The sequence below is a fragment of the Podarcis pityusensis genome, assembly GCF_964106645.2.
Source record: "Podarcis pityusensis genome assembly, chromosome: 10".
In the NCBI taxonomy this organism is placed as follows: domain Eukaryota; kingdom Metazoa; phylum Chordata; class Lepidosauria; order Squamata; family Lacertidae; genus Podarcis; species Podarcis pityusensis.
In genome coordinates, this window is record NC_138035.1 from 47,545,277 (window position 1) to 47,560,402 (window position 15,126).

At 44.0% G+C, this 15,126-nt stretch overlaps 1 protein-coding gene across 5 annotated transcripts in view; it reads right to left on the minus strand.

The window, feature by feature from the left end:
- The window catches only part of TBC1D30 (TBC1 domain family member 30), a 50,317-nt gene that overhangs the window by 19,716 nt on the left and 15,475 nt on the right, over positions 1–15,126 (minus strand). For all 5 annotated transcript variants that reach the window (XM_081022328.1, XM_081022329.1, XM_081022331.1 and 2 more), the window contains 6 exons: positions 13,037–13,098; positions 12,518–12,583; positions 11,233–11,358; positions 4,157–4,342; positions 3,362–3,530; positions 1,839–2,007 (listed from right to left, as the gene is read on the minus strand). In XM_081022328.1, the coding sequence (XP_080878454.1) occupies positions 1,839–2,007; positions 3,362–3,530; positions 4,157–4,342; positions 11,233–11,358; positions 12,518–12,583; positions 13,037–13,098 (778 nt within the window). The remainder of the gene's footprint in view (positions 1–1,838; positions 2,008–3,361; positions 3,531–4,156; positions 4,343–11,232; positions 11,359–12,517; positions 12,584–13,036; positions 13,099–15,126) is intronic.

Genomic DNA, 15,126 nt, shown 5'->3' on the forward strand with positions numbered 1-15,126 from the left:
TTTGTCTTATTTCGGGACAACTTTTGCATCTAAACTGGCTCTTCAGGAAAGCAAAATATGTGGGCATCAGAAGAGGAGATCAGAAGCAATAATGGAATCCAGCAAAACATTTTCCAGCTGAACTAGTAGGCTTCTGCTTGCAATTACCCTTGAAGTCAATGACAAAAACTTGTTCACAAAAGGACTAGGTCTTTTTGTTTTGAATGTAACTAACTGGGAAAAGAAATGAGTTTTTCCAAGTATTATTATTATTATTATTATTATTATTATTATTATTTAAAGCATAAATCTGAATTTACGTGTCTTAGTACTTTATTTCAGAAAGCTTTTTCAAGTTCTTCACAAGCGATGGAAATGATTCCTAAAGCCCTTGCTATTAGCTTTTTTAATCAACTGTTCTTGACAGCCACTAGAATATTTGTTAGAACTTGTCCCAAAATAAACACACTTCTTTTAAAAAAATAATCCTTTGAATATAATTAGTTTATTCAATTACCAGGGTGTTTCTTAGACTTTCATTAAGGGCTGCAAACACTCTGGGTGAAATTCAATTAACTCCCTTGTACTCAACAAAAGGGCTTTTGATCCAGCAGACACCTCTGCTAATGGAAGAGGAGGGGAAGGAACTGTTGCTGATTCTCCCTTTCCTCTTCTACAGGGTCCCTCAAATCTCTGGAGCTGATTTTGGAGAGGTGGACACCAAGAGTTGCATTTGAGGGAAGGGAACCTGGCAACCCTCCTCTTCAGTTAGAGGGCGCCTCTCCTGGACAGAAAGCCTGTGTAAATTTTGCGGGTTGGATCCAGGCCGCCTTTTGTGGACAGGAATCCTCCCTCTATGCAAGGCTTCTGATTCAACAGAAGGCTCCCTCCCACCCCGCCAAACAGTCTCAGTAGTAGTGCTGGTTGCAACTAGCAAAGATACCTCTCCACTGGCTGCAAGCAAAGTCTGGATCCAACCCCATAATATTCCCATTAAAGGTAAAGGTACCCCTGACCATTAGGTCCAGTCACAGACGACTCTGGGGTCACACACTCATCTCACTTTACTGGCCGAGGGAGCCGGCGTTTGTCCGCAGACAGTTTTTCCGGGTCATGTGCCCAGCATGACTAAGCCACTTCTTCTGAACCAGAGCTGCACATGGAAACGCCGTTTACCTTCCTGCCGGAGCAGTACCTATTTATCTACTTGCACTTGACAAGGGGGGAGCCGTGCCATGTAAGGTTGCGAATATAAGCCACACTTATATTCTGCACAGGCGGAATTTGGAAAAAAGTGCTGCTTATATGTGGGCCAAATATGGTAAATGTAATGTTGTACATGATCCAGTTACAGTTGTACCTTGGCTCCCGGACAAATTGGCTCCCGAACGATCGAAACCCGGAAGTCAGCATTCTGGTTTTCAAACGATTTTTGGAAGCCGATCATCCGACGCTGCTTCCCCAGCTTCCGATTGGCTGCAGGACGCTCCTGCAGCCAATCGGAAGCAGCGCCTTGATTTTCTAACGGTTCCGGGAGTCGAACATACTCCCAGAATGCATTCTGTTTGAGAACCAAGGTATGACTGTATATGAATCACTAAGGAGGGTGATTCAACTTCTGGGATATGTTTGAGGAGCAATGTCAGCTGCTGCCTCACCACCACCACCCCACAAAACAACTGAACTGTATGTAACATAGCTGCATCGCAAAGCACACTATATGGGTCAACTGGGATGGAGAAGGAAAAAAGAATGGGCATCATTGTCAGAACTTCAGTACCATTTCATATAGTACTTCCAAGCCTCCAAACAACTATTCAGTATCATTTCCTTTAGGCGTAGGCTGAAAGTATACTTACTCTCCCAGCTTTGCCCAAATAGCCAGCGCTACTCTCAGTATAATTTCCGACCCTTCGAAGAACACAGAATCCCAGATTTTTAGAACTGTATGGTTAGGAAGGCATGTAGCAAACAGCGTCAGGAACCACTGCATAGTGAAGACGTTCGTGAGTGGGGGTTCGTAACCGCCTGAAACAGAAAAAAATAGAACAGATCCACATCTATTCCCTGAAAGTGTTTATCTTAACACAACCCATAAGGAAGAAAAATACAGAATTGCAGTAACAACAAATGATTCCATTCCATTCATTTTTCGGTTTGCCATAGATCCAAGGAAGCCAAACACAATTGATAATATGCTAGCAACATTCCTCTATGGAATAGCATTGCTCAGCTTTTACCAATGTCGGAATCTGGTAGGATTTTTACGCCCAAGCCTTCTGAATTGGTATCATAAACTGAACGGCGGTGTGGGAGGTGATTGGATCAGGAGTGTAACAATAAACTCTGTTACACTTGCATTTCTACTTCCATCAACCCATCTCTTCCTCTCTTTTACATAAAAAGAACCCTGCTTCATCGGGCCAAAGTCCAGCATCCTGTTCTCACAGTGGCCAACTAGATGCTTATGGGAAGCCTGCAAGCAACGCCCAAATACAACAAGTAAGTGGGATTAGGTATCAGTATTTGCATGTCAAACTCCGTAGTATCCCAATTTTCAATGGAATGGTTTGTTCAATTGTCCAGCACTCTCTTAGGGTCTTTTAACTCTGCAGCAATGATCAATTATTTATTGAACTTTCTTATGCTGCTTTTCAAGACAAGAAGTCTTCCCGAAGCAGTTCACGGTCATAATTTAGCATTTAAGAAAAAATACAGGAGATACCTTAAAAATGTAAATTAACACAGCAGCAAAAAACAGATTCTCTCTCAAACCAGTAACCCCAACTGGAAGAGTTATTAATATTTTCACTATGATCATGTTTGCTATTTTTTAAAAAGTCTGATTCAAAAAAATATATGAGGGCCCTGTGATAATCATCTGCAGCCCTTCGTCCATGAGAGACCCAGAGCATGGCAGCATAAGAAAGGGCCTTTTCTGTGGTGGCTCCCCACATGTAAAATGCTCTCTTCAGGGAGGCTCCCCTGGCACCTTCATTATATATCACTGTGCCAGGCAAAAACTTCTCTCTTTAACCAGACTTTTGGCTGATTAACATTCTACATCATTTTAAATGTGTTTGTCGGGGGAACGTTATCAGTTTTGTTTTGTTCTTGCTTTCATTATGTATTTTGTGTTCTCGTTATGTATTTTTATGTTGTGGACCACCTTCAGATGAAGGACGGGTATACAAATTTAATAAATAATAATAATAATTAGTTTCACCTCAAACATTTGTTAAGTTTTAAACAGGCTAATATATTTTTTAGCCTCGTGATCAGATGCCTTCTAAAGGCTCCCAGGGCAAAGAAATGTTATAGGAGCGAAGAAACAGAAAACTAACAAAGAAAACAATTGGAAGGCATCTGTGCAGGCATCTACCTCCACTTTCCCTGTTGGCAGCTCTTTGAAGAGTATCCAAATGCTGAGACAGCTCAGGAAGTTTCATTCTCAGGAGGTCTCGGAACACGGCCATGTCGACAGATAGCGCTCGGAGGTTATTGACAAAATAGCTGTCAGGCAGGACTTTATCAATTAAGTAAATCATAATCTGAAAACAAAGCAGAAAAGGCTGGCAGCTAGTAAGGGTCCCGCGGAATCACTGTGGTTGAATACAAATTATTTCCATGCAATTCTCTATCTACTTGTATTCAAGGTAAAGGTAAAGAGAAGCAGGTGGTGCTGTGGTCTAAACCACTGAGCCTCTTGGGCTTGCCGATCAGAAGGTCGGTGGTTCGAATCCCCATGACGGGGTGAGCTCCTGTTGCTCTGTCCCAGCTCCTGCCAACCTAGCAGTTCGAAAGCACGCCAAAAAGTGCAAGTAGATAAATAGGTACCACTGCAGCGGGAAGGTAAACAGCGTTTCTGTGCACTCTGGTTTTCCATCACGGTATTCCATTGTGCCAGAAGCGGTTTAGTCATGCTGGCCACATGACCCGAAAAGCTGTCTGTGGACAAATGCCAGCTACCTCGGCCTGAAAGCGAGATGTGCGCTGCAACCCCATAGTCGCCTTTGACTGGACTTAACTCAAAATCCCCTGCATTCCTGTGTAAAACACACACACACAACCTGCTTCGGGGGGCTTCATCCCCACTGCCGAACTATTTTGATAAAAAAAATTCAAAATTCAAAATACGGGTAAAAACAACAACACCTTGCTCAGTAGCGTTACTCACTTTTAAAGCATCTCCCTCGTTGCCTTCCATTACTTCAAGAATGAGGGCGGCCAGAATGTTAAAGCCTTGACAATATCCTACAGATTTGTTCCACCTGGCGTAAGCCAGTAAAACACGTTTTAATACCACTCTGTCTTGCTCTGCCTCCTGGCCACAGTAAGAACTGCATCCAGTTCGATGAAGATCCTAAAGAAAGTGGAGGGGGGAAACAGGGAATAAGGTCTCAGCAGAAGCTCCCTTTATGGCTTTTACATTGTTAAATTCAAGCACACACTCTAACGTCAGCCCTGTTTTTATTTCCTGAATTAAATTGACTTTGCACGACGGAACGGAATCTGCAAATGTCCAATTCCAATATGAAGTCATTTAGTAGATTCAATATCCACACCCTTTATCTACTGACACGCTCAAAGAGGCTAACTGAATAAGCAATTACCACCAGTCAATATAAAATAGCAACAAAATAATCATTGTGCAGAAAGTGGATTATTTCTTAAATGGAAAATTAGAAACACCTTTTCTGCTGTCAGCAGTTAATATCGTACTGGGCAGAAGCAACAGCAATATAAAGCCTGCTACTTAATCTTTTGTCTCCTAGTTCCAAAGTTAACATGCTGGTATATTGGAATAAATACCATCCTGGGGGTGAAGGCAACAGGCAGCAGCATTCTGAAGCTAACATTCGTAACAAAATTTTAAGAAATTAAGACATCCCTGGGACAGAAGGCAATGCGCTTTCTAGCCATATTGAAACAAACACGGAACAGGTGCATTTTATCAGGCAAGCTGTAAATTTTAACATTCAAAGGGAGGTTTCAGATAGCTTGCAAAGTCCCATCTGTCTCTTTAAAAGCATGCCTTTAAATCAAACAAAGGCTTATAAAAGAGCAGAATGAAAATCCGAGTAACGTGGATGATGTTAAGCGGCAATTCAAAACGTTAAACTACTGCAATTTTAAAAGTTCACTATTTGAATGAAATGCAGAAAACTCTAATTACAGAATTTGTTTTTTTCTGGAACCAGCAGAGAAGTTCCAGTGAGCATGTACAGTGCACTAGTCTCCATGCGCATGAGCGCACAAGTTATGCCTTGCATTTAACTAAGTTCTACTCAGTGCAAACCCACTAAAATTAAGTGAGCCATGGCCAATAAACTCAGTGGGTTTACTCGGAGTATGACAAACATTAGATATGACAACCCCACATCTTGAGAAGACACTGTTTATCTTTCAAAAGCAACATGTAAAATTCTAGAAAAATATGTGGACTTGCACTATATAACTGCATGACCGGAATAACTTCTGCTTGAATAACAAGGCTTCCCTGCCATTCATCTTGCTCTGTGCTCTCTGTGGGAGAACCTCTACAAAAGACATAGGGGTGCACAGAGGAGGAAAGGGGGGAATATTCTGTTGTGCCTTAGTGTGAATTCCACCCAATATGCTCATTTTGGTCATTGTCATTTTTCCTTTGTTTCACTGTACAGTGGTACCTCAGGTTACATATGCTTCAGGTTACAGACTCCGCTAACCCAGAAATAGTACCTCAGGTTAAGAACATTGCTTCAGGATGAGAACAGAAATCGTGCTCCAGCGGCACAGCAGCAGCAGGAGGCCCCATTAGTTAAAGCAGTGCTTCAGGTTAAGAACAGTTTCAGGTTAAGAACGGACCTCCAGAACGAATTAAGTACTTAACCCGACGTACCACTGTACATAGGAATTGACCGTTGGGTCACTCAACTGCCTCCCTCCCCACTGTTATTTTACACTGCAGGGGTGTGCTAACTGTTGTTTAGAACCCAAATTCTGGTTTGTGTGCCAAACATACAGGCAAACTTTGGTTTCCACTTTGTGCTTCTCCCCCGCCCCCAGCCTCTTCCCCAAGAGCCTCCAGATACTATTCCAAACTGCTTATTGCTGCTGAAGAAATACCTTCTCACCACTGATTGGCAACCACAAGGCGGTGGTATAAGCGAGGACTTCACTGCTTAGAATCCTTTAGGATACTCAATGCATAATCAACTCACACAGCACACTCTTCCATTTTATTTCATTCTGCCCAGGAGCCCTTCCCTCTCTTAATTTTTATTGCTAGGACCTTGAATGTGAATAAAGCATATATCGCTTCCTTTCTTTTTAATTAGCAATGATTTTCCCTCACCTCCAATTGCACATTTCCTCATGTCATCTTGTATTCATGCTGTTCACGAGACTTGAACCCCCTTTTAATATTTAATACATAATCTATTTATTGCTAATTAGTGCTTTGGTATCGTTGTCTTCTTTTGCTGTTACACTGGAACCAGCAGGCTTGATTCAGAACCTGTCAGTCAAGACACCTGAAGGGAGATCTTTAGAGAGCACTGTCACCAGCCTTATCTGCTGCCCTTACACTAAGGAAATCTGGAGAGTGGACATGATTCTCTCCCCACTCCCATTTTTAGCTTCACAATAACCTTGCACGGTAGGAAAGGCTGAGACGTAGTGACTGGCACAAGGTTAGCCAATGAACTTCATGGATGAGTGGAAATTTGAGCCTGGGTCTCCTCGGACCTGGTCCAATACTCTAACCAAGGGTGGGCAATCTGTGGCCCTTCAAATGTTGCTGGACTTCAACTCCCATCAGCGCCAGACAGCCATGGATGATGGGAGCTGTAGTCCAACAAGATCTGTAGAGTTGCAGGTTACTTTTGTCACTATACCAACTCTTTCTTCATATTTGTTAAGACAGGATCAGATGCTGGCACAATCAGATGTTGATGTTTTTATTCACTGCAATAGCTTGTTTTCAATGTCAGTTATACTCAGACTTGTTGAAATTAATGGACAAGACTAAATTAGTTCCATTAATTTCATGGGTCTATTTTGAATAAAACTTAGTTAGATGCAACCCTGTTCCATTTTATATAAGCAGATTAATAAGAAATAGAGTTATCAGAACACAGAAATTGTGTGCGGGGGAGAGAGACACACACTTCTTTGTTTCCCAAGAGTTACATTGTATTGGCGGTTATAGACCATTAGTAACCAAGAGACAAAACAGATACAGTGGTGCCTCGCAAGACGAAATTAATTCGTTCCGCAAGTCTCTTCGTCTTGCGGGTTTTTCGTCTTGCGATGCACGGTTTCCCATAGGAATGCATTGAAAATCAATTAATGCGTTCCTAGGGAAACCGCCTTCAGACCCGGTCCGGGGACAGTCTGTCCCCGGACCTCTTCTGAAGGCTGGGGGGGGGGACAAGGGCTTTTCTTCCCACCCCCAGCATTTTAAAAAACCCCGGGACAGCGGAGGACTTCTCCGCTGTCCGGGCAATCTTAAAATGCTGGCGGGCGGCATTTTAAAATCGCCCCGGGACAGCGGAGGACTTCTCCGCTATCCGGGGCGATTTAAAAGCCCCTGGGAAGGCAGGCAGGGGGGACAAAGACTTTTGCCCCCCGCCAGCCTTCAGAAGGTGTTCCCGCCCCCCGCCCCGCTTCGGAGCACCGTTCCGAAGCGGGGCGGTGGGGGAAGGTGTTCCCACCCCCCCCGCCCCGCTTCGGAGCAGCGTTCCGAAGCGGGGCGGGGGGGGAAGGTGTTCCCGCCCCCCGCCCCGCTTCGGAGCACCGGGAGAAGCGATCTCCTCGCAGCCCCTTGCTTCAAAAGAGGTCCGGGGGCAGCGCGAAGCGCTTCCCGCTGTCCCCGGACCTGGGGCTGCGGGGAGAAGATCGCTTCTCCCCGCCGCCCCTTGCTTCAAAAGAGGTCGGGGGCAGCGCGAAGCGCCCGCTGTCCCCGGACCTCTTTTGAAGCAAGGGGCGATGGGGAGCGATCTCCCCGCCGCCCCTTGCTTCAAAAGAGGTCGGGGACAGTGGGAAGCGCTTCCCGCTGTCCCCAGCCCTGGGGCTGCGGGGAGAAGATCGCTTCTTCCCCGCTGTCCCCGGACCTCATTTGAAGCAAGGGGCTGCTGCCCCTTGCTTCAAAAGAGGTCCGGGGACAGCGGGGAAGAAGCGCTGCGCTTCCCACTGTCCCCGACCTCTTTTGAAGCAAGGGGCGGCGGGGAGAAGCGATCTCCCGCAGCCCCTTGCTTCAAAAGAGGTCCGGGAACAGCGGGAAGCGCTTCCCGCTGTCCCCAGACCTGGGGCTGCGGGGAGAAGATCGCTTCTTCCCCGCTGTCCCCGGACCTCATTTGAAGCAAGGGGCTGCTGCCCCTTGCTTCAAAAGAGGTCCGGGGACAGCGGGGAAGAAGCGCTGCACTTCCCACTGTCCCCGACCTCTTTTGAAGCAAGGGGCGGCGGGGAGAAGCGATCTCCCGCAGCCCCTTGCTTCAAAAGAGGTCCGGGGACAGCGGGAAGCGCTTCCCGCTGTCCCCGGACCTGGGGCTGCGGGGAGAAGATCGCTTCTCCCCGCCGCCCCTTGCTTCAAAAGAGGTCGGGGGCAGCGCGAAGCGCCCGCTGTCCCCGGACCTCTTTTGAAGCAAGGGGCGATGGGGAGAAGCGATCTCCCCGCAGCCCCTTGCTTCAAAAGAGGTCGGGGGCAGCGGGAAGCGCTTCCCGCTGCCCCCGGACCTGGGGCTGCGGGGAGAAGATCGCTTCTCCCCGCCGCCCCTTGCTTCAAAAGAGAAGACCCGCAGTTCCCGGGGCAAGCTTCGTTTTGCGAAGCAAGCCCAGAGGGAAATTCGTCTTGCGAGGCAACTCGAAAACGAAAAAACCTTTCGTTTTGCGAGTTTTTCGTCTCGCGAGGCGTTCGTCTTGCGGGGCACCACTGTATGTTGTTAATTTTTAATGTGGCCCTGTACAAATAAGCTCTATAATTTATACCTACCAATTAGGATCAGTATTTTCATACAGAACGTTCAGAAATATGTATAACCTTACTAAGACCCACTGGGATAGCTCAATCGGTAGAGTATGAGACTCTTAAACTCAAGGCTGTGGGTTCGAGCCCCACAAAAAGATTCCTGCACTGCAGGGGGCTGGACTAGATAATCCTTGTGGTCCCTTCCAACTCTAGAATTCTATTATTCCTATTACAAAGCTTGGCTGTGGTTCTCATCAAGGTGATGTTCTGGTTTATTTCTATCTGTTCTCACTCTGGGCTATACCACCTCAAATTGCATTTTGGGGCTTCATTATGGAATTCTCACCCACAGAAATAAAATGCCTGCACATAGAAAACTAAAGTGTCTTGGAGAAAGGTTCTTGCCTGACCTCTTATATTCTTCCACATCAGGTTTCCCCTGCAGTTTGAATGATCCAGGCCAAACACAAGTTTGCCAACTCATAGTGAACAAAGACTTAGGCATCATAATAATAATAATAATAATAATAATAATAATTTTTATTTATACCCCGCCCTCCCCAGCCAAGGCCGGGCTCAGGGTGGCTAACAAGCAATAATAAAAACAAGTTGAATGAATACAACTTAAAAACAAGATTAAAATACAACATTAAAATATTGAAACATTAAAATATTAAAATGCAGCCTCATCACAGGAGAAAGGAAAAAGAAAAAAGAAAGACGGGGAGGGAATCAAATTGGCTCCAAGCCAAAGACCAGGCAGAACAACTCTGTATTACAGGCCCTGCGGAAAGAAATCAGATCCTGCAGGCCCCTGGTCTCATGAGGCAGAGCGTTCCACCAGGCCGGAGCCAGTGTTGAAAAGGCCCTGGCTCTGGTTGAAGCCAAACTAACTTCCTTGTGGCCCGGGACCACTAGGGTGTTGCTATTTATGGACCTTGAGGCTCTCCGTGGGGCATACCGGGAGAGGCGGTCCCAGAGGTATGAGGGTCCTATAGTTGTTGTGGCATTTGCCCTCCTAGGTGTGTGACATCATACTGGGTTCATAAGGAAAGGATTAACTAATTGTAAGATGACTAACCAATGGGAACCCAAGGGGAGGAGTTAGAGTTAGGGTGGTTGGGAAGTCAGTCTGGAGTTAGAAGAGACAGAGAGGATAAGACTGTGGGTTGGGCTAGTCTGATGTGAGAGAGTTTGTTAAGAGGAGTCAGTCAAACAGTTGAGATAATCAGTCAGAAGGTATTAGGAAGGTATAGGCCAGTAAAGAAACTAAAGTTAAGAAACTGACAGGAATATTATCTGAGAAACCATAAACTTGTTAATGCTTATAAAATAAACTTGTTTATTTGGTTCAATTTTAACAACTGACTGGACTCAGTGTTTTACCCGAGAGTAACGGGTTGGTGGCAGCGGGGAAGCGAGCACAGTGGTGGCGCAGGGATCAATAGACCGTTAAACGTCCGGGGACCCTGTGTGATCACCACAGTCGTAGATTGTTCGCTGTGGTAATTTTTATTTTATTGCATTTAAATCCCACCTTTAGGAGCTCGAGGTGGCATACATTCCTCATTTGATTCCCACCCCCCAACAACAACCCTGTGAGGTAGGTTAGGCTGAGAGGTAGCGACTGACCCTAGGCCACCCAGTAAGCTTCATGGCTGAGAGGGGATTTCAAGCTTGGCCTCCCAGTTCGTAGCCCGACGATTTAATCACTACACCACACTGTCTCCTGTAATGTGGAATTCATACCAAGGGCTACCTGATACATGAAGCATTTCTACATTCAATTCATGCTGCGGTATATTTAAAAGGTCAGGGGTCAGGTAGATAATATGAGAAGCTTCCTTGAACAACATCATGGTAGGGAGTAGTTCACACATGATAATAGGCTACTTTGCATGTGGGATGTGGCCTTGAAATTTGGAACTGACAAAACTAAGACAAATATATTTCTAGAAATACACTGGGGGGGGGGATAATTTGCCAATGAGCATAATAATTCAAAAAGTAATGCTAATAAAGGAGTATTTTAGGACCAATCTTTATTCTGAGCTCCCTTTTGCCATTTTGGAAGCTTCCATGGTAAACAGAACCTGCTTTTGGAAGTGGTGAAGAGCTCAGTCGTAGTATTAAAAGTTTAACAGTTCATCTTCTTAGCTGTTACCAATTCCCATTGATCTAATTGAACAATGGGCAAAGAAATAATTTCCTTGCACATTGATAATATAAACGTAACTTTCAGGAAAACCAGCAGGGACATATACAGCCATGAACAATAAACTAATTAAAATTGCTTAAAGTACCTTTACAATCTGAATACCCATGGAATCATCATCAGGATTGCTTCTGTCATTGAAAGTGAAGCGCATTGTTTTATCCCAGTCAATTGCTATGCTCCTTAAGTAATGATCTGCCAAGGTGAGCCAGACCTTAAATAATAAAAAATAATGATTTTATTATTTATATCCCATACCCAAAAGAGATTCCCCCCCACCACACACAAAATAATTGTGAGTCATCCCTCCTTTAAATAGTTTATAAATATATAAAGCTAATCAACAAGTTCATATCAGTCTGAAACACTATGCAATCAAGCTTTCAAACAGTAGCATAGCAAGACAGGAACAGGCTGCCCTGGGCACTGCAGGGGACCGCAAGGCGTCACTGGGGGTGGGCATTGGAGGGCGGCATTGGAGCTTCAGGGCGGCACGGGAGTTGGTTGGCGGTACTGGCGATGAAGTTCAGCAACTTTGGGCTTTCTTATATATAAAAAAGCTCCGCCCCAGGCACCGGTGGGGGTTGCTAAGGCACTGCTTTCAAAGTTATTGGACCAACACCTGAACAGTGAGTGCAATCCTTTTAGTTATACAAAATCACTGCATCTCTGCAGACTGCATATTATTTCATGGTAGCAAGTCAAAGGCACAGCTCACCTATATATTGCATAACGTACCATACTCATACGAGCAATTCTCTCCCACAATGCAGATGTAAGAAGAAGATTGGGAAATTGTGTGTTTTTACGTAGTGCATGCAGCAGAATATACAAAGGTATAGGGTTGGATCCACACTTACTCATGCTAAGAACAGGCTCGCGTAAATCCACAGGGCTTAACTTAGTCCTGACCAACTTAAGCTACATTGATTTCAATGGGTATAATCTAAGCGTTACTAAGTCTGGCCCCATTCCATAGGATGTAAAGTTGGGCCAGGAATCGGCTTTACTTGCTGAGCAGCAGCCTGAAGGAGAAGAAGGCAGTGACTCCACTCTTTTTACATGCAGTATCTCTTCACAAAGCAACTGGCCTAGTTCACGGCTATCAGTCACCAGAAACTGAGATAACTTCACCAGTGCCAAGCTTGAGGCATTAGATCATCTGTCAAAGTTATGAGCAGGGGCACAAAGTTTGGGTTTCTTTTTTCTTTTTCTTTTTTGAATTTACACTAGAAACTTCAGATGAATCTGGTCACTAAAGAAAACTTCTATGTTCATTCTTAAATCTAGAAGGAACATGTAGATGTTTATCCAGTAATGAAAGTTGTGCTCATTGAAATCCACAGGACACAGAAAGTTAAAGCTTTCCTCACCTTTCTCCTCCACTCCTTTGGTATTCCTGTTGGCAGCCTAGCCACTGCTTTGAGAGCATCGTGCCACTAAAAAATAACCACTGAGACAGATTATTCCAGTTCAGAAACATAATTGGGCATGCAACACATTATCAATTTAATATATTTACCATGAACTTAAGTACCAAGTACTTAAATACCCAGTTACCCAATCAGACATGATCAACATGGAGAGGAAAAACTAATCTGCTGCTTAATTATTCATTCATATTCCAGAAATTACAAAAATAATAATAATGCAATGGACTTTAATCCTTTTAGCTTCTTAGACGTATAGAACAATCTGCTGTCACAGAAAAGGAAACTGTTGAGGTATCAAAACACCACTAGTAACAAGCATATTTGCAACGGAAGTGATTACTGTATAGGCTCATTTGGATAACTCCCACTTCACAGGCCAGTGCAGATTTTAAATAAATATTTGTCCATGCATTCAGAAGACCTTTTGCCACTTATAGATGAATAAAAATAATAAATTACCTGCTGAAACCCATTCTGACCTAAAGATGGCTCAAGTGTAAATTTCAACTTGGTGTCAACTCCTATGCAGTAAAATAAAAAAACAAAGAAACCAATTACTAAAATATTGGTTTAGGGATTAAAAAAAAAATTTATCAGATAACCATAAGTGTGTGAATGTCCCCAAATATCTAAATCAACATATGGTAATGATACAATTTTTCACATACAAAACTGGGTATTTACTCTGGGTCAGAGACAACTCTAGAGAACAGGTAAAAACACATTAGGCAAAAATAGGTGAGTACAGCACCTACACATGGAGGGAAACACCTTGGGTTCAACAGAGCTTTCCTCCCCCACCCCGGCCCCACTTTGCCAGTACCCTAGGACAGTTCGGCAATCAAGATGTCTGTGTTTAGCTCCCTTATTCACAGGAGCTAATGAAACTTGACAGAGCAGAAGGGAGGGCTGGATAGGAAGGTGAGAAGACGAAGAGCCACAGCTCTGAAGCATAGCATCTGCTTTGCATGCAGAAGGTACCAGGTTCAATCTGCAGCCTTCTCCAAGTAGTGCCATTAAAAAATATATCCAAATTTCATAAAACAAAGTAGATATTTAGATACTCATTTTCATCCAGATCAGCCATGTACAGTGCAATTCCATACACGTTACTCAAAAGAAACTTTCATCAAGTTCATCGGAGCTTACTCCATTAAGTGGATATAGAACTGCACCCGTAGCTTTTAAAAAATGGGGAGACATATAATTAGGATAATTAAACTTTGAAAAATCTCACAAATACCTTTAGTAGTCTACATAGTAGTCTACATTTACAATACTGACATCCAAATAAATTTCCGACCTTTCACAATTAGCTTTCCTTTTGTATCCAGTTGTAGCCAATTAACAAATTAGTTACATATTTAATCAATATCCACTTCGAAGGAATCATACGGATCATAGTGAATTGTTTCGTGCCCTTTCTTCGTTGAAGTCTGATTTGTCAAACTTGCCTTAAGGACAATAGACCATCTGCTTTTATGAAGCCCTTTTGCAAGAAAAAACTAGTTTCTTGCACAAGCTGTGGATTTCTTTTCTTTTTTAAGAAAAGCAGCACAATGTGTATGTACATTATAAAGGGCTCTTTCCCCACATGGTAGAGTGCTGCTGTCCAAAGCTAAGGTGCTGAAATGTCATCTGATGTTATAACAACAAACTCGTGACACCTCAGACATGGGGAAATATAAAAAGACTGCGACTTTTGGAAATACTGGCTTTGCTTCTGTTACAAGACAATTACTAAGAAATGAAAGGGTGACCAGACACGACAACTTCTCAAATCAATCACACAACCATTCCTTCTAAATTTCAAACTATATTGAACTAGGAAAGATATAGTGTTACACACACCAACTACTTCAATATAATATAACCAAAGGAGCCCTAAAGCTTTAGCAGTCTTTCCAATACAGGCCCTACAGGTGAGGTCATCACTACTAGGGAATTTGTTTGCATCTGATGCAAGGTTGTTGACACATCAGCATCAGGCTCCTTGTACCTCCACAAATGTGTCTTCGCTTCAGCCAGGCAACAAAGTTGGGTTTGTCTGAATACTGAGATTTAAATCTCCAACAAGAATTAAATCACTGCTTTCAGCAGCCCTGTCCTGCCTGCAATGCTTCCAAGCACCTGGATAGCTCAGTTGGTTAGAGCAGGGTGCTGATAATGCCAAGGTTGCAGGTTCAATCCTGGTGTGGGACAGTTGCCTATTCCTGCATTTCAGGGGGTTCAACCAGACAATCCTCATGGTCTCTTCCAACTCTACAATTCTGTGATTCTATATATACACATGAAAGAGAGGATTACTCTTCTTCTACCTGTCGGGATTGGATACCTCTCGGATACCTCCCGAGGTTGTCTATACTCCCCATTCTAGTTTTTTCTCCATACCCTAAAGAACCACAGATGGCCGGGCATCAGGGCACTTCGCCCTCAGCCATTCTTCTGCATCGCCATAGCCTGGTCTTCAAAGTGCAGGATAAGTACTCTAGGCATAAACCTCAGAATTGCCTACAGAACAAAGACACTGTGCTAAAGCGTCACGTGTG